Source organism: Elephas maximus, chromosome 20, assembly GCF_024166365.1.
Source record: "Elephas maximus indicus isolate mEleMax1 chromosome 20, mEleMax1 primary haplotype, whole genome shotgun sequence".
NCBI lineage: Eukaryota > Metazoa > Chordata > Mammalia > Proboscidea > Elephantidae > Elephas > Elephas maximus.
This window is the reverse complement of record NC_064838.1, coordinates 53672441-53697776: the sequence shown is the minus strand read 5'-3', so window position 1 is coordinate 53697776 and position 25336 is coordinate 53672441. Positions and strand designations below refer to the sequence as shown.

At 40.9% G+C, this 25336-nt stretch overlaps 1 protein-coding gene across 1 annotated transcript in view; it reads right to left on the bottom strand.

Moving 5' to 3' along the window:
* The window catches only part of IHO1 (interactor of HORMAD1 1), a 55115-nt gene extending 37163 nt beyond the window's left edge, over positions 1 to 17952 (bottom strand). The window contains exons 1-6 of the mRNA XM_049862402.1: positions 17887 to 17952; positions 15291 to 15368; positions 4008 to 4107; positions 3099 to 3181; positions 2408 to 2478; positions 33 to 207 (exon numbers count right to left, since the gene is read on the bottom strand). Coding sequence (XP_049718359.1) covers positions 33 to 207; positions 2408 to 2463 — 231 coding nt within the window. The 5' untranslated portion in view covers positions 2464 to 2478; positions 3099 to 3181; positions 4008 to 4107; positions 15291 to 15368; positions 17887 to 17952. The remainder of the gene's footprint in view (positions 1 to 32; positions 208 to 2407; positions 2479 to 3098; positions 3182 to 4007; positions 4108 to 15290; positions 15369 to 17886) is intronic.
* Positions 17953 to 25336: the final 7384 nt, after the last annotated feature.

The following is a 25336-nucleotide window of genomic DNA, read 5'->3' as shown; positions in this document are numbered from 1 at the left end:
GTGTACAGAGAAAATCTGGAAATAAGACTCACGTCCAGAGAATTCTGTTGTGACTGTTTTGGATGTCTTAAGTGGGTACCAATGTCCAAGGGTGCTGACAGGGTCTCTGAATTTTCTGGACAAAACTGGGATCCAAAGAGGAACTGCGAATCACTGAGACTGGAGTAATCAGTCTGATTATTATTCCAGTTAGATGACTTAATGGCCCTGAAATTAAGCAAGAAAAGAAAGGTATGTCAAAAAAAAAAAAAAAATTTGACAAATATTCTGAACAAATGAAATCATAATTCACAACTATTCATTTCAGAATATTTTGGGAAGAGCGCTAGCTTGTTATGACCTCCTAGTCACCTGAACACTATCAGTACTACCTATAAAGAAACAAACAAATTCTGAATGTCGGACATTTCTGTTACAACAACCTGGGAACAATCAGATGGAAATTCAAACAGAAAGAACTATAATACCATTATTTCTGTAGAACAGCACTTTGGGCTATAACAGCATTTTGGAGATCAAAGTTCATAAAATTTTTAGAGATTAAGAGAACATTATCTTTTTAAAAGTTGAATCTGCTCATCAAGGGCATAGATAAAGACAATAAAATATAAAATAAAATATTTTTTATATGCATATAAATGATGAAGCAGTCAGAAGAAATAAGCTATATTTAGATATAACTGCATGGATAAATCTCAAAAACATAATTTTGAATGCAAAAAAAAGTAAAAATAGAATGAGCTCTATTATATATTATTTATGTAAATTTTTAAACCTACTCATATACTCCAAACAAGTATGTAACTAAATGTCTGGAAGGTGAATTGGAAGGACACACATGAATTCTTCTAGAGTGTATACCATAAGGAAAGTAGGGAGCAGGACTGGAAGGACAGAGGGAACCACAATAAAACAAACGTAAGGTAGGCCTCACCAAGACTGAAGAATATGATCACCTCAGGTCTGTACACAGGAAGAACCACTAAAAATTGTTTTTGAAGCAAGGTATTGTTCCCTTTCGCCTTTTATTGTCTTGTCCTTGCTTTTAAATATTTCCAGCTGTGGACTTACCATTTGCTTTGCATGCATATCCCAGTCTCTAAGCCTCACATATGAAGGGATTAGTGATACATATAATGACAAATTACACTTGTAAACAGTGCACGAGCCTACTACAGAGACAACACTGAAGTAGCAAACAAGTTTTTATTTGAAAGACATCTCAACAATTTGTGTTACATAATGCTGAAAAACCTGATAAAACATGATATTAAACACACACACACACAAATCATTCTTTTTCCAAATGTTAAACTTAAAGTAATTAGTATATAAGTACATATTCTAAACCCAAGGAACCTTCATATTATTAATACAAAACAAAAAGAAACTCTAACCATTCAGCAGAGGGAAGAGCAATTATTTGGCTTGTAAAACCATTACCTGAGATTAGCTAAGGTAATGAGCTGCACACATATATTGTAATATGGGTTGCATAATCATTGCTTAAAATAGCTCTCTGTGACTCCTGTCTTGGGCCAAAGAGAATAATTAGCTGGGCTGGGAAAAAAGCAGCTCTGCGAGCCTACTTGAATCATGTAGGATTGACGTTTTAAAGCTATGATCTGGAATTAAGAAGGACAGGTTTTCCCTACTCTGTATCATCTATAAGCACTTTTTTTCTTTTTTGAAAAATAAAGAGAATAGTGTTCTAGGTTTTTGACGAATTAATAACTGTCTTCAGGAAGGTGTTGGGGTGGAAAGGAACCATTCAATGATAAAAGCATACCAAAAGCAATTAGAAATCCCTTAAATTTTTATATTTTTTAAGTGTACACAACTTATGAGGCACACCCACATAAACTCCAAGTCAGCAATAGCAGGCCTACTGTATGGCTGATGGACAACAAGGTAAGCATGTGGGTAGAGTAGTGGAGGGGGCAATATCCCAATGAGTCTTGTAAGCAGCTGGAGTGGCTCTGAAATCCACAGTGCCTACAAACTGCACTACACAAATAAACACGTATCTGAACATTGTCTTGATTTTTGCTACCTGCTGTTTCAAAAGACATCGCCTCACCTGAGGTGAGAGTTTCCAGATGTTGGACCAAGTCTGATTCTCACAGGCCTCATAGTCCTCAGGCCCAGTGCAAAACCCAGGGTCATTGCTCAATTAACACACATGGCTGGATTGACATTGCTTTTATAATCAGAAAACTGCCAGAAGGAAAAAGACAAGCATGGGAGGGTACAACAGCAACAGGAGAGGGAAAAAGAAGGGGAAGAGGCTGTACAGTAACCTAATACTGTATCACTATAACCCAAAAGGAAGAAAGCGCTCTTTTTATGAAATCAGTGCAACCATAAAACCCTTTTAAAACTCAGAGAATATAATCAGAAAACTTACCCAGAGCCTGAAGGCATACTGAGCATATCTTTGATATTCCAGACATTAAAATTCATTTCTTACTATTATCTCTGTTGGAAAGAAGAGAGGAATATTAATTACAGAGATTAATACAGTATAATTTTTCCCAAAGATTACTTATGACTATTAGATATAGAGACATTTCAGCAGTTACATTCCTGTTCAATTGGTAAAATTTTCCATTACCAATATACCAGACATAGAAATATTCTGCTGTTAAATTGCACACAAATTCTCATCCTTCTCAGTACCAGAGACAGCCCCAAAACATCCCTGAATAAGTAAATTTGTCTTCCACCCTCTGGCTCTCTTGTCCTTTTCTCTTGCCACTCTATCAATAATCTGCTTTTAGGAAGGGACTGATAAACCGCACATTTCATTACCTAATACGATTAATCTATTACCTGTCTCAAGAAGAGCAGTTCCTCCAAGACTACTGGATACTGGAATGTTAAAAGTTGTGGAATTTGGCAGTACAGAAGCTAGGTAAGAGGGGAATGCTTTGGGCAAAAATGCCTTCCCACATCTCTTATAAGGAGTTGCCTGCTACCCTTACTGCTAAAGCAACACTACACGCTATAGTTCATTATAATGATCAGATAGCCTGGATTTTATGGGACAAGTTCAGTCTCAAAATTTTGTCTCCCTGATTGCATAGATTATACCTTACCACTGCAGGCATCAGAAAGGATGATTCCCACATGTACAGTACACTAGAGACCATCAAACAACAAATACTGTCCCAAGACAGACCTACATAAAGTGAAACAGAAGCAGTGAACAAATACAGACATTTTGATACACTTACATTTTATGTAATTTAACCTTATTTAGAAAAATCTGTTACATTGAACTTTTCTAATTTTCTAGAAAATAGATGCATTTCATGTTTGTAACCATTTGTTTTGCAAGAACATAAGTGTAGACCACAGGATCAGGGGCTAAGGCACTATTATATATATATATTTATTTATTCGGCTTCTACTATGTGCCAGCGCTAAACTTTATATACATCCACTCATTTTGTGCGCCAGGTGTTGTTTTTCCTATTCAGAAGTTTGTGAGGCAAGGCTCAGATAAGTTAAATAACTAGGCTCAACTCATCTCCAATAATTAGTGATAAATACGTTCTAAGCAAGGTAAGCCTAGTGCCAAGGCCCATGCTTCTTTGAACACATCACGCTCATGTTTCTCAACATTGGCTCTGTTCTACGTATCTCCTAGAACCAAGCAGCTCTAATTTCTCCCTTTATGAGCTGCGAGGTAGTAAACTGAAAGAGTATGGTTTTAGTGGCAACCAAACCAAGGTTTGGATTTTGATTCTGGTACTTATAAGCTGAAGGAGCTGTGGTGACACAGTGTTTAAAGCACTCGGCTGCTAACTGAAACTTCCGGGGCTCAAGTCCACCGGCCACTTCACAAGAGAAAGATGTGGCAGTCTGCTTCTGTAAAGATTACAGCCTTGGAAACCCTATGAGGCAGTTCTACTCTGTCCTATAGAGCTGTTAATAGGATCGTTAGGAGTCAGAATCAACTTAATGGGAATGGGTTTGTTTTTTTGTTTGTTTGTTTTACTTACAAGTATGTGAGCTTGGGCAAATCAGTTAACTTCTCTGAATCTCAGGAAATGAAGACAACACCTACCTTAAAGGATGGGGGTAGGTCTAGCCGGAGCAATTCTGCAAGAAAAATAAATAAAAGGTATGCAAATTGGGAAGGAAGAATTAAAACTAAAAAACATCCTTTTTGCAAATGACATGATCCTATACATAGAAAACCCCAAAGAATTCACAAGGAGGCTACTAGAGCTAGTGTAGTAACAGGATATAAGGTCAACACAAAATTAGTGGGTTTCTATATACCAGCAATGAGCAATCTGAAAAGAAAATTGCAGTGTAATGAATTACTTAATATGGTCCTTCTAGCCATGGTCTTTGTGACTCACACATAATGATTGAGTGGAACTATGCAAATAAGGTATGTGGAACCTGTGATGGTTGGGGTTATGTGTCAACTTGGCTAGGCCATGATTCCCAATATTGTATGGTTGTCTTCCATTTTATGTGTTGTGGATCCTGATCTCTACATGTTGATGAGGCAGGGTTGGTGTAGGGCGTGTCTTGGGTTGAAGCCTTGCAGGAAGGCATGGCTCAAGTCCTACCCTTACTCAAGTTACCCCTTCCCTAGGGTGCGGCCTACATCTAAGATATACGTGTGTGTCCTGGCAAGGCTCTCTGTCTCTGCATCTGGATCCCACATCCAGTTCATGATCAATTGACCTCTGGTTCTTGGGACTCGACCCAGAGGCTTGCTGTCTGACCTGCTGATTCTGGGATTCGCCTACTCTACAGCCCCGAGGGCCAGCGGGCTACCATCTGACCTGATTAACCAGCTTCTGCAGTCTTATGAGCCGGCAGCCTGTGGTCTGAACTGCTGGTTTGGGTTTGTCAGCCTGTGCAGCCACGTGAGTCAGGAGAAGCCTACGTCTGACCCATGAATTTGGGACTTGCCAGTCTCTACAACTACGTAAGCCATTTCCTTTATATGGTTCCTGAGTTCTGTGAGACATTTCAGTAATTTAGGGAACCTAAAGATTTTTTAAAGATGGGAGGGAGAGTGTTGAGGGGAGAGGGAATAGGCGATATTAGCGGTGATAGAGTGGTACAGCAGCTTGGAAAAGCCAGACATTTCGGACATCTTCAACCTCCGCCTCAGAGGAACCAGCTTTGTGCTGATCCTTATAAAAGAAATTATTCATTTAGAAATTAAGGAACTAATTCCATTTACAATAGCATCCAAAAGAATAAAATACCTAGGAATAATTTTAACCAAGGAAGTGAAAGACTTGTATACTAAAAGCTATAAAGCATTAATAAATTAAAGAAGATCTAAATAAATGGAAGAACATTTTGTGCCCATGGATCAGAAGACTTAATATTAAGATGTCAATACTACTCAAAGCAATCTATAGCTTCAACGTAATCTCTATCAAAATTTCAATGGCCTTCTTTGCAGAAATGGAAAAGCCAATCCTTAAATTTATATGGAACCGCAAGAGGCTCTGAATAGCCAAAGGAACTTTGAAAGAGAACAAGGTAGGGCTCACAGTTCCTGATTTCAAAATATAAAGCTACAGTAATCCAAACAGTATAGTACTGGTATAATATAGACATATAGACCAATGGAATAGAATTGGGAGTCCAGAAAATAAACCCATACACCTATGGTCAGCTGATTTTTGATAAGAGAGCTAAGTCCATCCAAAGGGGGAAAGAATAGTCTCTTTAATAAATGGTGGTGGCACAACTAGATTTCCACAAGTAAAAGAATGAAACTCGGCCCATACCTCACACTATATATGAAAATTAACTCAAAATGGATCAAAGACCTAAATTTAGAAACTAAAACCATAGAACTTTTAGAAAACATAGAGGTGGTGCTTTGAGGTCTAGTTTTTAACAACGGCTTTTAAATATCACACCAAAAGCAAGAGCAACAAAAGACAAAACAGATAAATTAGACTTCATCAAAATTAAAAACTTTTGTTCATCAAAGAACTTTACTGAGAAAGTGAAGGGACAACTACAGATTGGGAGAAATTTGGGGGGAACCATATATCTGATAAGGGTTTTGCAGTGCAATGGATCACTTTTATACGGCCTTTCTCGCCATGGTCTTGTAACTCCTACCCAAGTCACTGGGTGACACTGTGGAAATAGGATAATTGTTGCCCACCAAGGGGACTGGTCAGGTTTGCCATCCTGCTGGACTTAAAATAAGCCATCCCAGAGGTGAGAAAGAAAGGATCCCACTACCGTTAAGGAAGGCGAGCCAAGAGTGGAGCATATCCTTTGGGCCCAGGATACCTGCACTGATTCTGGAACCAGGAGAGAGATGGAAAGAGAGAGACAGCTGTAACACTGAAAATGGCGAGAGGCGGTAGTAGGAGAGATCAGCAGGAGATGGTGCAGTGGGCTTCCCAGTCCACGGAGCAAGAAAGCTGATTGCCTTTGGACAAGAGGCTTGCTGGAGGAGTAGGGTACCCCCTGACACTTGGTGGAGTTGGTTTGCTGACCCATGGAGCTAGAGCCAAGTACCTGCAGGCAGAGGCTTACCTGCGGAGTAGGGTGCCTCTGGGCACTTATCAGCAGAGCTAAAAGAGCTTTGTAACATTTGCTGAGCAGGGCAGAGACGAAGGGGCCAAGGAAAGGTGTGTCTTTGGGCACAGCTGAAAAGAGGCTGTCCTGATGGAAGAACTGGATCCTGAGCATTCCCAAACCTGAATACTTGAACCCGAACCTGTTACTTCCCTAATAAACCCCTTAATTGTGAGTATGGTCTGTGAGTTCTGTGTGGTCATTGCAATGAATTATCGAAGCCAGCAGAGAAGTAGAGAGTGCCGTGGGAGTGATGGTTGGTGTCAGAATTGGTAAAGATGGCGTAGACAGGAGGCATGTCTGACCTCTGCCTCATAGGAATCTGCCTTGTGCTGTTGATCTTGATTCTCCTTTTCCCTTATGAAGTTAAAGGAGGTCAGACTCCACCCCAACGCCATTTTTTACAGGTTTAATATCCAGAATATACATATATATATATATAGAACTCCTATAACTCAACAATGAAAAGATAAACAACCCAATCAAAAAATGGAGAAGGGACTCGAACAGACATTTCACCAAAAAAGAAATACAAATGGCCAACAAACACATGAAAAAATGCTCAATGTTATTAATCATTTGGAAAATGCAAATCAAAACCACACTGAGATATTACCTCACACCCACTAAGATGGCTATGATTTAAAAAATGATAAACAGGTGTTGGCGAGGATGTGAAGAAAGAACTCTCATCCCTTGCTGGTGGGAATGCAAAATGATACAGCCACTGTGGAAAACATTTTGGCACTTCATCACAAAGTTAGAGAATTACCATATGACCCTGCAATTCCACTCCTAGGTATATACTCAGAAAAATTGACAACAGAGACTCAAACAGATGCTTGTTCATTGCTGCACTATTCACAATAGCCAAAAGGTAGTAACAGCCTAAATGTTCATCGACAGATGAATGGATAAACAAAATGTGGTGCATGTATATAATGGAATACTATTCAGCCATAAAGAGAAATGAAATCCTGATATGCTACAACATGGATGAATCTTGAAAACATTATGCTGAGTGATATAACACAAAAAGACAAATACGTATGATCCCACTTACATGAAATATCTAGGATAGGGAGGAGCCTAACGGCACAGTGGTTAAGAGTTCGGCTACTAACCCAAAGGTCGGCACTTTGAATCCACCAGCTGCTCCTTGGAAACCCTATCGGGCAGTTCTACTCTGTCCTATAGGGTCACTATGAGTCGGAATCAACTCAACACCAACGGGCTTGTTTTTTTTTTGGTTTAGAATAGGCAAGTATATAGAGATCAAAATTAGTGGTAACCAGAGTTGGGCAGGAGGAAAGAGGAAAGGGAGATTCACTTCTTACAGGATACTGAGCTTCTGTCAGGGACGATGGAAAAATTTGGAAATGGGCAGTGGTGATGGTTGGACAACATGATGAACATATACATAAAATATCTTGAAATGACAAGTGATTTGTTACATACATATTTACCACAAAAAAAAAAAAGTACAAAGATAAAAGTTTTAGAAATATGTAGTTGTGATGATTGTACAACATTGTAAGTGTAATTAATGTCATTGATTGTACACTTAAAATGGTTAAAATTAAATTATTAAATAATTTATTAAATAAAATTAAATAATAAAATATTAATAAAGAAAATACTAATATCAAAGAATTATTGATATAAATTAATAAAATATTAATAAATATTTATTAACAATAACTAATAATAATATTGGAGCCCTGGTGGCACAAAGTTTAATTTAATAATATCATTATTAAATTATTTTACCACAAAAAAGTAAAAAAAAAAAAAGATTCCAGTAGAACTGGCTACTAGCTATTATTATTGCTATTATTACTATCTGAAGCTCAGAGATGCTCAGGCTGTCCTACAATCTCAGCTTACCCTTTGAAAACAGGTGCGTAAATTGCTTTTGGAAATATCTATAAAACCTAAATACCTTTTATTAATGGAATTAGTAACACAAGCATTTAGAAGACCTTTACAGTTCCAGGATGTGCCAATATGTACTAGGGGAGTGGGGCTGAGGAAGTCCAGGATGACTGGAAGGTGGCAAGGATGGTCTTCCCTTTCAAAATGGATGACTAAACTCCCCCTTGGCTATTGAAAATAAAACCAGTAACGCCAACTGTTATGGACTGAATTGTGTCCCCCCCAAAATGTGTGTGAACTTGGCTAGGCCATGATTCCCAGTATTGTGTGATTGTACACCATTTTGTCATCTCATGTGATTTTCCTGCGTGTTGTAAATCCTACCTCTATGATGTTAGTGAGGCAGGGTTAGAGGCAGTTACATTAATGAGGCAGGACTCAATCTACAAGATTAGATTGTATCTTGAATCAATCTCTTTTGAGATATAAAAGAGAGAAGCAAGCTGACAGACAGGGGAACCTCATGCCACCAAGAAAGCAGCTCCAGGAGCAAGCACATCCTTTGAACTTGGGGCTCCTATGCTGAGAGGCTCCTAGACCAGGGGAAGGTTGATAACAAAGGACTTTCTGCCAGAGCCAACAGAGAGAGAAAGCCTTCTCCTAGAACTGGTGCCCTGAATTTGGACTTCTAGCCTCCAACACTGAGAGGATAAACTTCTGTTTGTTAAAGCCATCCATGTGTGGTACTTCTGTTATAGCAGCACTAGATAACTAAGACACCAGTTAACTGGATTAAACAGAAGAGAATCAATTTGATATGCGTTGTTGTTGTTGTTAGGTGCTGTCAATGTTGGTTCCGACCCCTAGCAACTCTAATTACAACAGAACAAAACAGTGCCCAGTCCTAACCAATTCTCACAATCCTTGCTATGATTGAGCCCATTGTTGGAGCCACTGTGTCAATCTATCTTGTTGAGGATCTCCCTCTTTTTTGCTGACCCTCTACTTTGCCATAAGGTTTTCATTGGCCAATTTTTCGCACCGGGGTTGAATCCTTTTATTACACTTGTTCAATCTGTATGCTGACCAAATAATCTGAGAAGCTGTACTATATGAGGAAGAATGCAGCATAGGAATTGGAGGAAGACTAATTAACAAGCTGTGATATGCAGATGACACAACCTTCCTTGCTAACAGTGAAGAAGACTTGAAGCACTTACTGATGAAGATCAAAGACTACAGCCTTCAGGATGGATTACACTTCAGCATAAAGAAAACAAAAATCTTCACAACTGGACCAATAAACGGAGATAAGACTGGAGTTGTCGAGGATTTCATTTTACTTGGATCCAATCAATGCACATAGAGTCAGCAGTCGAGAAATTAAATGATGCATTGCACTGGGCAAATCTGCTGCAAAAGATCTCTTGAAAGTGTTGAAAAGCAAACATATCTCTTTAAAGACTAAGGTGCGCTTGACCCAAGCCATGGTGTTTTCAATCACCCCATATGCATGTGAAAGCTGGACAATGAATAAGGAAGGTCAAAGAAGAATTGATGCCTTTGAATTATGGTGTTGGTGAAGAATATTAAATATACCATGGACTGACAGAAGAACAAACAAATCTGTCTTAGAAGAAGTACAGCCAGAAAACTCATTAGAAGCAGGGATGACAAGACTTGGTCTCACATACTTTGGACATGTTATCAGGAGGGGGTAATTCCTGGAGAAGAACATCATGCTTGGTAAAATAGAGAGTCAGCAAAAAACAAGAAGACCCTTGATGAGATGGACTGACAGAGTGGCTGCAACAATGGGCTCAAGCATAACAACGATTGTGAGAATGGCACAGGGCAGTGTTTCGTTTTGCTGTACATAGGGTCACTATCAGTTGGAACCGACTCGACAGCACCTAACAACTACTACTTTACCAAGTATGATGTCCTTCTCCAGGGATTGGTCCCTCCTGATAAACATGTCCAAAGTACATGAGAGGAAGTCTTCCCATCCTTGTTTCTAAGGAGCATTCTGGCTCTCCTTCTTCCAAGATATGCATGGTAGAAGCTAAAATGACATTTTTTCCTTCTGGTCAGTTGTCCTGCCCTTACTTGGGTACTTCTCTGAGTTCATCATATGGTTTACCCAAACCCAAGCATGTCCATCTCCCCAGGATACAGCCAGAGGAAGACTGTCCTACAAAGACTGAGAACCTGGCTATCAGTTATATTCAGTAATAAGACTGTTCCCTACCCCACCCCTCAGTTAGGTAACTTCACGGAGGTCTTCGGACTTCCAGCGATTCATAGAAAAAGGCTATTGCTTCTTGCTCCTAGCTGTGTGAGTCAATCACCACGTGCCTTCTCCGCTTGTGGTGGAGTTGAGATTACGACGTCTGTACTGACAGAGGCTGCAACTTTGGGCAGCAGTAGAAATGGGGGAAAAAAGATGGCAGCAAAGTAAGGAAGTTCCTTGTTAGCTGGACAAAACACACAAAAGCATATGAAAGTGATTATGGGTCAAACAGGGAAAACACGGCTCAAGGGAAGGTTTCACAGGGTGGAGAACAAGCTCCTATTTCCTCCCAACTTTGAGTCCTAGGGAACTAAGTTCCTTGATATTGGAGGTCTGCATATTCCGTGGGCACAGAAAGGCAAATGACTGCATATCAAGGTGAGAACACATAGAAAGGCAGGCTTCCCTTGACTGACACAAATTATTGCTGAACCCAAACTGATTCAGAAATACTGTATGTGTGTATTAAAAAATAAAAGAACTGCAAAAACCATTTTTATTTAAAAAAAGAGGCAAGAAAATTTAAGTTAGATTGGCTGGTGCTGGCAAATTACATGGATCGAAAAATGGGCATTTCTTTAGAAGCGTCACTGTTTTAACTAGTGGCAGATTGAACTATGCTGTAAACTGTATTCCAGCATAAACAACCAATATTCCATTATTAAATCTGCAGCATCTATAATGTGTAGCCTGAGTTATATGGACTAAAACTTGCCTGAAAAAATGTACTGAGGAAAACAGGGCTAACACGTACTCCAGATACAAAATTGAACAAGGCAATAGCACAGTCATCAAATAAAGGACTAAAGCAAATGAGCTTGGCTTTTCCTACCCTCTTTCATCTGCGGGTCTCCATACCACACATCCTTCATGGACAAACGATCACTTCGCCTGCCTTCTCCCTCATAAGCTCTCAGGCAAAGTCCCTCTCAGAATACAGCTTTTCATTGCCATAAAGAAAAAATACAAATTCTTTCAAGAAGAAATGATAAAATTTTTCTGGGATTCTTACACATTACTTGTAATCATCAACCTGAGCTGAGGAAACTATTGTTGCCAGTGTTTTAAATACAGTCTCTGAATGGACATTAATGAACTTTTCAACTAGACGTCTATATAAATTTGGCCCTCAACTCCACCTTCCCTCCAACTATTGCTCCCTTTCTCTCCTTCCTTTATAGCATAACTCCTGAAAAGGGTGCTCTACGCTTGCTATCTCCGATTTCTTTTGAGTCCACACACCAATCAGGTTTTTGGTCCTACGACTCCACTGAAAAGAGCCCTTGTCGGGCAGTGGTTAAGTGCTTGGCTGCTAACCAAAAGGTCAGTGGTTCGAACTACTCGCCACTCCAAGGAAGAAAGATGTGACAGTCTGCTTCTGTAAAGATTACACCCTTGGAAACCCTATGGGGCAGTACTATTCTGTCCTATACTAAGACAGAGATCCCCAGGCTGCGGAAAATTCCACTGCCTCAAGCAGCTTGCTTGGCATAGCCTGTAGCTTTACATTAACATCCTGGTTCTCTTACCTGACATGCCCTGTAGCTTTACGTTAACATCCTTGTTCCCCTTTCCTTAACACTTGCCCAGAACTAAGAGGAAATCAGTGGAAACCAGTTTAGGCACCACGCTGACATCTCAGATAATCTCTTAGCTCATTGAGTACTTCTGCTAGGTGGAGTTTAACCACCATTTCCTGAACATGTGATGCATGAAGTTATATGTAAACCCTACTGCGCCTTCGTAGCATGATTAAGAATGTTGCTAATGTAACTTGTATGAGCATCCTGCTTGTAAATCCCATAAAAGTAACCTTCTCCCTCGCCCTCCATGAGCAGTCTTGGTGGCAGTAGCCCTGACTGCTCCTTTTCTTGTGCAATAAAATAAAAGCGCCTTTCTGTTCTCCCACCTCAGTCTCTCGTTTATTGGCTGAGATGAGTAAAAAAAGAGATGAGTAGTGCTGAGCAAAACCTAGGGTTTCCACCCAGCAACATTTTGGTCACTGTGAGTCGGAATTGACCAGATGGCAGTGGGTCTCTTTTTTTGTTTGGTACTCCACTGAAACTGTTCTTGCCAAGCTCACCAGTAATTCCCACTCCCCAATCTTCCTTGACCCATCAGCAACATTTGACATAGCTGACACCCAACCCCCTTCCTCTCTGAAACACGTTCCAGGTGGCTTCCAGAGCTCTGCACTCTCCTGTTGTTCCTCCCCCATTCCTGGCCATACCTGTTCCAGCTTCTTTGCTGCTTTGTCCTCATCTCCAGGCCTCTAAATGGTTGTGTGTCTTGGGGCTCAATCAATTTGTTTTCCACCTGTCTTTTTTTTTAGTTATCTAGTGCTGCTATAACAGAAATACCACAAGTGTGTGGCTTTAACAAACAGAAATTTATTTTCTCAGTTTTGGAAAAGTCCAAAATCTGTGCACCAATTATAAGGGAAGGCTTTCTCTCTCTGTTGGCTCTGGGGGAAGGTTCTTATCTCTTCAGCTTGGCTCCTTGGTGATCTTCTTGTGGCATGGCATCTATCTTCTCCCAATTGTGCTGCTTTTTTTCCATTTCATAATCTGTTCCTTTTATATCTTAAAAGAGACTGACTCAAGACACACCCTATACTAATACTGTCTTATTAGCATAACAAAGAAAACCCATTCCCAAATGGGATTATAACCAGAGCAACAGGGGTTAGGATTTACAGTACATATTTCACAGGGACACAATTCAAACCATAATACCATCTATACTTGTTCCATTGGTCATCTTATCTGTCTCACAGATTTAAAAGCCATCTATAACTAGCAGAGGCAGAAAGTTAAATAAAACAATTTCTTTAGAAGAAACAGAGAAAGATAATCCCAATCCTATTTGATGTTCCAGAGCATCTTAAAAGGAAAACTGCTGCTGAGGCTGTGTGGGAAAAGAGGCACTCTCATACACTGCAGGTGGGAAGGCCAAATGGTATTACCTCCATGGAGGAGAATTTGGCAGTACCTAGCCAATATATATACATATATATTTACCCTTTGATTCAGCACAACTACTTCTAGGAACCTATCCCAAAAACACATTGGCAAAAATATAAAATGACATATACACATGGCTTCTCAAATGTGGCACCATCTGTAATAGCAAGACTGGGAACAATTCAAATGTCCATCAGTTGGAAACTAGTTAAATAAACTTTGGTATATTCACACATTAGAGTTTTATGATGCTGTTAAAAGGAGTGAAGAAAATCACTATATACTCTAAGAGTGGCCTTCAGGATATATTGTTAAGTTAAAAAAAAAAAAAAAAAGGCAAAGGGAAGCATGCATAGTGTATAAATTTCATCCAAGGAAGGGCAGAGGAATGAATAAAAATATAAATAAATACAAATGTGCTTGTATTAAAGAGACAGCAAAAAAGACTGAAAGCCAATAAAAATAATACCTTTATGGGGAGGGTGGGAATAGGGTGGTGACACTAGGGATAGAAGCTAGATTTCTCTAAATGTAGTTCTATAGTTTTTAATTTTAGAATCATATGAATGTTGTTTGCATATAATTACAAAACAAAACTAAATCAAAACGGGAAAACCAAGGCAAACCCTATGAAGAATCAAAACAAAACAAAGGAATTGGGGACTGAGCCTCATAGAAAGGAATTATTTCCAGTGCCTCTAACCACAATGATTTGACTCCACATTCCTAGTGGAATGCATCCTAAGGACAAAATGAACAGCAAAGGAACCTGTTTATCTGTCATTAGTAATCACATTGTTAGTTAAAAAAAAATGTAATATCTGTATATAGAAATATAATTTATATTATATATAAAACATAGCTATATATAATATAGAAACCTTGGTAGTATAGTGGTTAAGTGCTACAGTTGCTAACCAAAAGGCCGGCAGTTTGAATCTACCAGGCACTCCTTGCAAACTCTATAGGGCAGTTCTACTCTGAACTATAGGGTCGCTATGAACGGAATTGACTCAATGGCAGCAGGTTAAATATATAATAAAGCAAATAAGCAATTATATTAATGTTATTGGGAACCAAAATTTTCAGTGTATGAGAAAAAAGATACAAATATAAAATCCAAGAAGTTAAAAGAAACTCCTGTGATCCTAGGTTTGAAATGAGTTGAATATCATTATGCACTCTGGATGTGTTATCTTTAAAAAAATATATTTCATAGCTCTGTCCATTGAAAATGCCTAGAAACAATGACCAACCAGATAACAATGAACACTCCTAATACCCAGTTTAGTACAGTCTTGAAATACCATTCTCCACTAAAAGGAACCAGGGTTACCTGAAGAAATGGCCAATTCCAGGTCTAGGGCAGGAAATGTCCAAGATGAGCCTGGGACATATTGTACCATAGAACAAGGAAGTTATCAAAGACTCCTGGAGAATCATCTTAAAGCGGCTCCCTCTGTTGAATTCATAATTTACTCAAAAAACCTCACTGGTCACTTTGGAAGACAGGAAGCCAACACATTATTTTGAAAACTGGTAAATAAAGGGAAAGAATCAACGATTTATCTTACCTTTCTAGAATAAAAACTGTATCTCAGGGAAACCAACGAATAGATGTGATGAAGTTCTTCTTTATAGAAGTATTCCAGCTAATAAACACAGAAGGAATGACAGAATTAGAATATCATCATTTTGCAAATATTAGAGAAAATAATGGGTCTAAGCAACAATCATCCACGGCTGCTAAAACCATGAGGTGAATGGCTGATGGGAAACTTTATAGTGGATGGATCAGGCTGGCAACACTTAAAACTCCTGATCAATTTTTACATCACAAAAAGAGACACACCAGACTTAGTATGTACCTCCTGATATGATGCAATAAACCAAAAACCAAACCCGTTGCCATCGAGTTGATTCCAACTCATAGTGACCCTATAGGACAGAGCAGAACTGCCCCGTAGTTTCCAAGGAGGGCCAGGTGGATTCTAACTGCGGACCTTCTGGTTAGCAGCCATAGTTCTTAACCACTACACTACCAGGGTGTCCTATGCGAGGTACCTAAAAAAACCAAACCCATTGCCCTTGAGTTGGTTCCAACTCATAGTGACCTTATAGGACAGAGTAGAACCTCCCCATAGGGTTTCCAAGGAGCACCTGGTGGATTTGAACTGCCAACCTTTTGGTTAGCAGCCATAGCCCTTAACCAGTACACCACCAGGGATTCCAAAGAAGTGCCTAGCATCCTCAATGAAGTAAGTATTCTTGCCAAAAGTATTGAAACTTAATCTAATTAAGCCTCTAGATCTAATGACTAGTTTACAGGAAACACAGTGGGTAAAGGGTTACACATGAATACAATCAGCAAAATCTAGAGAGTGACAAATTCTACAGTTTAAATGGCCTTATTCTTTCAAAATATAAAAGAAAAAAAGAGCAGGGTGGGAGACAATGGATTAAGAGATTTATAATTTGAAAGTAGACAGTGGGGAAGGTAACATAACACTGTAAATTAATGGCACTGATTATATACTTAAAATGGCTTATGTTTTATATACTTTACCACAATAGTTTTTTTAAAAAGAGACTTATAAGGCATATCAAGCAAATAGTGTGGCCTTAAATAATGGTTTTGGTCTAGTGATGTGTGTAGAACTATCTAGATTCTAAATCTAGACTCTTAGAAGAAAGAATTTCTGTTAGTGCGGAAGGGATGGAGGAAACTTGGACTATCAAACTTGAAAAGTCAGGAATCCTGTATTTACATAAATATACTTTTATTAAAATATGTGATAAGTCTGTGCTGATCTAAGGACTTGAACTGTAATCATTGAAAACATATACACTAGTAAAAAGGACTTGAGGTTGGGACGTGCCCAGCAAGGGAAAGCAACTGCAAGGAGCCAAAAAGAGGTATGGAAGGGGGTATAGATGGCAGAGGACCAGGAATGAGAGGAGATGGCAGAGGACCCGTAGATAATCAAAACTGTGGCTTTAATTCTGAGTAGGATTGTGAGTATTGTAGAAACCAGTGGAGGGTTTTTCAGGAGAGACTAAGAAATGGTCAGATTCTGGATATCCCCCACCCCCACCCCCACCCCCGGATATGTTTTTAAGGAATTACTGCAGTATTTGCTCACAGATTGGATGTGAGAGTGTGAAAAAAAAGGAATCAAGGAAGACTCAGGTTTTTGTCCTGAGCAACTGGAAGGACAGAGTCTGAAAGAAGACTGGGAAGACTTGGGGGCTCAATGGTCTCAGCTTCTGGTTTATCTGTCCTCTGTGTATTTGTCTCCATGCTACCTGTATAGGCTTTTAAGCTCCCAGAGGACAGAAATCCCATCTGCCTAAAGCTATCCTTGCAGATGCTAGTACAACACTGGTAATGAAAATTTAAATGCACACATTAAAAACTTCCAAGGGTAGTGTTGTCCTCCTGGTCTCTCATCCCTTGACCCTATTAAAGGAAGCAAAAAAAAAAAAAAAAGGTCGAGTGTATGATTCCAAGCAAGAAATGCGACCATTACAGTAGAAAAGACCCTGGTAGGGTTTGAAGGCAGGAGAGGAACATAAAAGGCGGGACAAAGTCCCTGAGGGGTATAGACGCCCCCCCATTTGACCCCAGTCTTTAACTCTGAGACTCCAGATGCCGCTGTGTACAGTCTGTAACAGCTGTCCTCTCTCATCTTTAGTCTCTTCCTGTCAACCTGAAGACATGCTCTAGCCTTCTAAACTATTCTAGCGTGCTTTCCAAAGGCCTTCTAAATTTCCCATAATAATAATCAAAGACAAATTCCAATGAGCTTCTCAGGGTCCCGTCAGCCCTGACCTCCTGGGCCAACTCCCTTCCTCCCATCTCCCAGGAGAGGACACTGGATGGGAATTTGCAGCCTCCAGGGAATCTCGTGAAGGAAAAAGACCTCCAAGGATAAGAGCAGAAGTCAAGTCTTCAAGAGCCAGTGCGACCTCGGTCCACAGGGGAAAAAAAAGGGCGGTGAAGCACTCCTGGCCTTAGTTTAAGTCTAGAAGCCAGTGTCTTGAGAAACCTCCCTCCAGCCCCACCGCGAGGCTCCTGGAAATCCTGAACCTATACCGCCCCCTGCCCCCACAACGGCCTGCTCAGCTCCCCAACCCCCACCCCTCTCCCCCTACCCAACCCCCTCCTACCCCCACCTCCAGCCTCCAGGGGCCAGCAGGACTTGAGGTTGTGGTAACCTGGCCGTCTGGCCGCCGGGTCCCACTGCGAAAGCCTACGCATGCGCAGCCCTGCCCCCAGGGCGCCCCCTGACCAATGGGCACTTCACTCTGCCCCTAGAGCCACGCCCTTACCGCAGCCCGCGGGCAACCGTTTTAACGGTCCTAACGGTTGTAACTGCCACGATACTGGGCCTTGGCTAGGGCAGTCTCGTATAACAAGTCAGCACATGGTACACCCAGCCCATGTGCACCCACGATAGTACTCTCACACCCCCACGCTCCGCCGCCCGCCCACATCCCACATGGCACTCCCTCACCAGCACCAACCCTCTCACACACCACCTCACTCCCACCCGACTCAGTGCAGACAATGTAGTGGGGGGTGGGGGGACGAGGAAACCTGAGCCCCAGGTATGGCGGCCTGCAGCCTGTGAGAACTGTACATGGGGTGGAACCGGGGGACCAGAAACCAGGGCATGGCTAGGCCCTGGGTGGTTGCAGTAGAGTAGGGGAAATAGTCTGGCCTAGAGGTACTGCAGTCGAAGAGAGACAGATCTGGGAGGCCTAGAGGGAAGAGAAACAAAACAAAAAAGTTGCCGTTAGTTATTCGGACTCCTAGTGACTACAGGACAGAGTAGAACTCCGTAGAATTTCCAAGGAGCGGCTGGTGGATTCCAACCGTAGACCTTTTGCTTAATAGCCAAGCTCCTAACCATTGCACCACCAGGGATCCGAAGGCGAGAGAAAGGAGGCAAGAAATGGTTTGAGGTTCCTGGCCTGCCCAGTGCTGGGACAGACAGCCTGAGGGCAAGGTGGAGAAGCCGGGTGGAACCAGGGCAGGAAAGGTCTGTTTAACTTTCTGCCTCTACTATTTATAAAAGTCTTTTAAAGCTATGAGACAAGATAAGATCACCAACGGAGTGAATATAGATGGAAAAGAGTTTGATTGAGCGCCAGGACACTGAGGCTTTTAGAGGCATTTAAAGGCTTGAAGATGAGGAAAAAGCAGCAAAGGAGGTAACCTGGGATGGGGAGGGACAGCAGGAGAGTACAATGCTCTAGAAGCCACCTGGAATATGCTTCAAAGAGGAAGGGGAGATCAGCTGTATCAAACGTTGTTGATGTGCCGCACTCTTTACAATAGCAAAAAGATGGAAACAACCTAAGTGTCCATCAACAGATGAATGGATAAGTAAAATGTGGTGCATGCATACAATGGAATACTACTCAGCAATAAAGAAAAATGAGTTCCTGAAACATCTCAAAACATGTATGAACCTGGAGGACATTTTGTTGAGTGAAATAAGTCAATCACAAAAGACAAATATTGTATGTTCTTACTTTTATGAAAGGACATGAATAGGCAAATATACAGAAACTAATGTTCAGTAGTGGTTACCAGGGGTGGGGGGAAGGAGGATAGCAGAAACTTGTTATTTCTGGTGATGGGAAAGGTAATACCTAATGAGAATAAAGTGTGCACAGCTTAACAAAGGTAAACAATGTCACTAAAAGGTACCCAAGAAAAAAAATTTTAGTAATCGCTATGGCATATGTAATTTTGAAACAACAGCAACAACGAAAAACATATGTATGTATGTAGACACATATGTGTATAGGTATGTATATGTGAGTATATATGTGGGTACATATAGGTCTATGAATATGCATATGCATGTATGTGACTATGCACATATATTCATATATGTAATAAAGCACATAGGGGACACAATCGGGTATACTTCTCACACTTAACAAAATACCTCTCAGGACTGGTTTCCTAGGTTTGAAGGATTAGGACCATAGTCTCATTGGACATCTCTGTCAATTGGCATAATATAGTTCATAAAGTTTATATTCTACATCCTAGCTTGGTGAGTAGTGTCTGGGGTCTTAAAAGCTTGCAAGTGGCCATCTAAGATACAACTATTGTTCTCTATTCATCCGGAGCAAAAGAGAAAGAAGGAAACCAAAGACTCAAAGAAGAAGCTAGTCAACAGGACTAACAGTCTACAGGAACCCCGGCCTTATTACCCTGAGACCAGAAGACCTCGATGGTGCCCAGCTACCACTAACAACCATTTTGATCAGGGCCATAATAGATGGAATGAGAGAAAAATGTGAAACAGAACCTCAAATTCCTAAAAATAACAGACTTACTGGACTGGTTGAGACTAGAGGACTCTTCAAGACTATTCTCCGAGATACTTTTTAAACCTTGAACCAAAACTCACCCTGAGGTCCCTTTTAGCTAAATAACAGATTGGCTCACAAACTAGTATCACCCATGAGTACCGTGCTCCTTAAAAAAAAAAAAAATCACCTGTATGAGATCGAACAGTCAACGATTATCTTAAAACAAAGATAAGAATGTAAGGAGGCGAGGGAAACTAGATTATTGGAAACAGAACAACCAGAACAGAAATATCAAGAATGTTCACGAATTGTCACAAAATGTCCCCCAACCAATTATGTAGAAATCGTTGAATGAGACCCTAAACTGCTGTATAAACCTTTTTTTTTTTTAATAACACAATATTATTTTTTACTAAAAAAATGTTGCTGATATATCAAGGAGGATGAGTGAGGATTATTGGTGACCTTGGTAGGAGCAGAGTCCCAGGATTGTGCAAAAGGCTAACAGTACTGTGTTGCTAACTGAAAGGTTGGAGTTTCAACTCCACCCAGAGGTGCCTCAGAAGAAAGTCCTGGCTATCTACTTCAGAAAAATCAGCCATTGAGAACCCTATGGAGCAGTTCTACTCTGACACACATGGGGTTGCTATGAGTCAGAATGGACCTCACAGCACCTGGCACTTTTGTTTTGGCCAGAGCAGTTTCAGTGGAGTAACTAAAACCAAACCAACTCATAGTGACCCTGTAGGACAGAATAGAACTGCCCCTTAGTGTTTCCAAGAGCAGCTGGAGGATTTGAACTGCTGACCTTTTGGACAAAAACCTGACTGATGTGTGGATTCAAAAGGCCAGGAAGGATGATGTGGTATACCCAAGTAGAACATTTCTCAGTGATATAAAAAAGGAATGATACAACAACATGGATAAATCTCAAAATAAGTATGCTGAGTGAAAGAAGTCAACTCCAAAAGAATATATACTGTATGATTCCATTTATATAAAATTCTAAAAAATGCAAATTAATCTATAGTGAGAGAAAACAGAGCAGTGGTTACCAGAGGTGGATTAGTGTCGTAGGGAAATATTAAAGAGAAACAGGAGGAAACTTGGGGGTGAAGGATATGTTGAATGGATATGTTTGTTATCTTGATTGTGGTGATATTTCATGAGTGTATACGTAGATCAAAATGTATATTGAAATAAAAAAAATTACATGCAAATCAAAACCATAATAAGATACTATTTCACCCCCACCAGGATGGCTATAGGTCCTCTGGTGGCAAAAGCAGTTTGTGATGGGCTACTAACCTAAAGGCTGGCAGTTTTAACCCACCCAGTGACTCCAAGGGAGAAAGACCTGGTGATCTGTTCCTGTAAAAATTACAGACTAGAAAAACCTATGGAGCAATTCTATTCTGTCACATGGGGTTGCTATGAGTTGAAATCGACTTAACAGCACCTAACAACAAAAACATGATCCGAAAATGGGAAAAAAAAAAAAACAAATGTTGGCCAGGATGTGGAGAAATTGGGACCCTCATCCAGTGCTGCTAGGATTGTAAAATGGTATAGCCACTATGGAAAACTCTGCTATTTTTTTTTTTAACCACAATAAAAAAACAAAAGATTGCAACATCTAGGTCAATTGGCATAACAACGTGTATTAAGAAAACATTCAGCATCCCGATTTGGAGACTGGCATCTGGGGTCTTAAACGCTAGCAAGCGGCCATCTAAGATGCATCAGTTGGTCTCAACCCACCTGGAGCAAAGGAGAATGAAGAATACCAAAGACACAAGGAAAATACGAGCCCAAGAGACAGAAAGGGCCACATAAACCAGAGACTCCATCAGCCTGAGACCAGAAGAACTAGATGGTGCCCGGCTACCACCAATGACTGCCCTGACAGGGAGCACAATAAAGAATCCTTGATGGAGCAGGAGAAAAGTGGATGCAGAACTCAAACTCTAGTAAAAAGACCAAACTTAATGGTCTGAATGAGACTGGAGGGACCCCAGAGGACATGGCCTCTGGACTCTCTGTTAGCCCAAAACTGAAACCATTCCCAAGGCCAACTCTTCAGAGAGAGATTAGACTGGACTATAAGACATAAAATGATGCTGGTGAGGAGTGTGCTTCTTAGCTCAAGAATACACATGAGACTATGTGGGCAGCTCCTGTCTGGAGGAAATACAAGGTGGAGTAGAGGAGTGTGCTGTCACTATAGGAAGAGCAACGAGGACCACATAACAATGTGTGTGTATGTTTTTGTATGAGAAACTGACTTGAATTATAAACTTTCACTTAAAGCACAATAAAAAAATAAAATAAAATTACAGATAGAGTTGAAGCTCCACTATGATACCATTCCCCTTCCTCCCCTCCCCAGGTAACTTCTATCCTGACTTTGGTGCTTATTATTTGTATGCATGCTTTATACTTTCAGTTCATTGTATCCATAAATAATATATAGCATTGTTTTTGCATGTATCATTTAATAAATAGTATACTTCGTGTACCCTGCTACAACTTGATTTTTTGACTCAACATCTTTAAGATTTATCTCTTCAGATTCAAGTTTCTGTAGCTGATTCACAGTAACTGCAGTACATTTCATTGTGTGACTGTAGCCCAATTTTTTCATTGTCTTGTTGGTAAACATTCAGGCTGCTTCCAGTTTTTCCCCTATATAAATGCAGCATGAAGTTTTTGTCCTATGAGTATCTGTGTGAGGGGCTCTTCAGAGTAATTACACTAGGGTAGACCTTCATTTGTAGAGAAAGAGAAAGGTACAATAAACTGCCTGGGGTTAGCTCGAAATGGAACCATGATGTCAAATCTTTGTGTGCTTCTCCTCAGTCACCACCCCTTTGTTATGCTCTCCTTCAGTCAGGCCCTTCTACTTTCACCTGCCATGATTAGCATTCCCGGTCACCACACACTTAGAGAGAAGTTGGCAGATCCTTATTTGAAGTAGCAATTTTATTTTAAGAGCCACCAACCCCTTGAACCCTTCTTCTGACTCCATGCAACACTTTCTAAATTTACATCTCTGGCAGTATGGTTGCACAGTTTTAAAAATTCAGGATTCACCTTTAAAGTGTTCTTTAATATTTCATCGGCTGCAGGTCCATCAGACTCCACTGTGAAGCCTTATACGTTTCAATACATAAGGGCTCTCCCTGGCTGTTAATGCCAAGGAACAGATTTCTTCTCTAAAGTAGAAACAGAGTAGCAAGCACAAAGAGACAGTGGGCCAGGCGCTGGCTCAACAATCAGCAGCATTGTGCAGTCACAACCTCCACTTGTCACTAAGCAACAATAAGTTGATCTGCTGAGATTCTCTTTCCACAGATGTAGCCTCAAAAAGACAAGAGGAAAGTTTGTTTTTTCTGCTCTCTTCCCTGGAAGATGCAAAGTGCTTTAGTAGGCTCCTGGGTAAGAATGCACCTTCCGGTTAATCCTGGCCCTGGGGCTGTGCCTGAAATTTGAGTGAGTCACAAGCAGGAAATAGGAAGGCTTTCTTCCAGCATCCAGCCTGATGGAGGACCCCAGCTGCCCACTTCCCTTTTGTTGTCCTGAGGTCACACCTGGAGTGTTCCTATCCTTCCAGACACCACCACCTCACTCCATATTTTTTGGTCTCCTGCTAGCCAGCTGAAACTCCTAGTCTTCTAGCCTACATCATTTATTCACTGTCATTTGCTTCATCCCCTCAAACTTCTGGAGCTTGGCTGCTCTCAAGTCTGGGAACACTTTGAAGGCGAAGGCAATGTTTTCTTCTATCTATATTTCTTGCGCAAACCCTGTGCCTGGCACACAGTAAATACTATTAAACTAAACTTGACAGAGACAAAGTGGTGCTCGACAGATAGTAGAGGGATGGACAGACAAGTAGGGCAACTTGAGCCCTCAGCAGGAGGAACTGACGTGGGGTTTTTGAGTCCTGTTGAGGAGCCCACTGTGATAGCCAGAGGCCAGGCTTGGGAGAGGGTTCCTCTGCTCAGGGCTATAATTGTGGAGGATCAGATACACCCATCCTTTCCAGGGAGCATTTGGGTTGGGCCATAGGAGTTCCCTGGTCAGACATGGCCCTCCATAGGCTGTCTGCCTAACTGCATCTGCAGTCTTTTGGAACCCCCTGTCTTTTGCTAGTGCCTTTCTCTGAAATTCTCTCAGAAGGTATCCCCTCTGGGTAAAGTACCCCATTTGGAAAGTTCATCCTTTGCCTGGGTGCTCCAGTTTCAGAGGGCGCCCCTCTTGCCCTATGTCTTATTTATTTATTGCTGCTATAACAGAAATACCACAAGTGGATGGCTTTAACAAACAGCAATTTATTCTTTCACAGTTTAGGAGGCTAGACGTCCTAATTCAGGGTGCCAGCTCCAGGGGAACGCTTTCCCTCTCTGTTGGCTCTAGGGGAAGGTCCTTGTCATCAATCTTCCCCAGTCGAGGAGCTTCTTAGAGCAGGGACCCTGAGTCCAAAAGACTTGTGCTCCTAGCTCTTCTTGCTTGGTGGTAATGAAGTTCCCATGTGTCTCTGTTTGCTTCACTCTTTTATGTCTCAAAAGAGATTGATTTAAGACACAACCTAATCTTGTAGATTGAGTCCTGCCTCATTAATATAACTGCCATTAATCCCAACTCATTAACATCATAAAAAAAAATCATAGAGGTAGGATTTATAACATATAGGAAAATCACATCAGATGACAAAATGGTGGACAACCACACAATACTGGGAATCATGACCTAGCCAAATTAATACACATTTTTGGGGGCTGCATGATTCAATCCGTGACACCCTACAAGAGCAGAATGTATGGCAAATGCGTGTTAACAGCTTTGTCAGTGGATGCAGAAGATACCTCCATTTGACCCTTTGTATCTCTGGCAGTATGGTTGCACAGTTTTTAAAATGCAGGATTGCTCTACTGAGACCTTTGACCCACTATTAGCATTGGGGGAAGGACAACAAAGGGAACGTCTTTTCAGGCTTTCCAAGGACCACGCCATTGGAGAGTGGCCCTGCCCTCAGAACTCTGCTCAGTGCTCTGGGCCACCCCAACTCAAAGACTGTCCAGTCCCTTCCCCTGCTGAAAAGTCTGTCTTTGCTCTTAAAAGAGAATCCATTCCTGACCCAGTCTAGACCCTGCCTCTCCCTGACTTCATCTCACATCTCTTCCCAGCTTGGTCACAATGCTTTAGCCACGGGGCCTCTTTTTTGTTCTTCTAACCCCCCTCTCTTTCTGGCCTTTGAGCCTTTTCCCGAGTACTTCCTGCC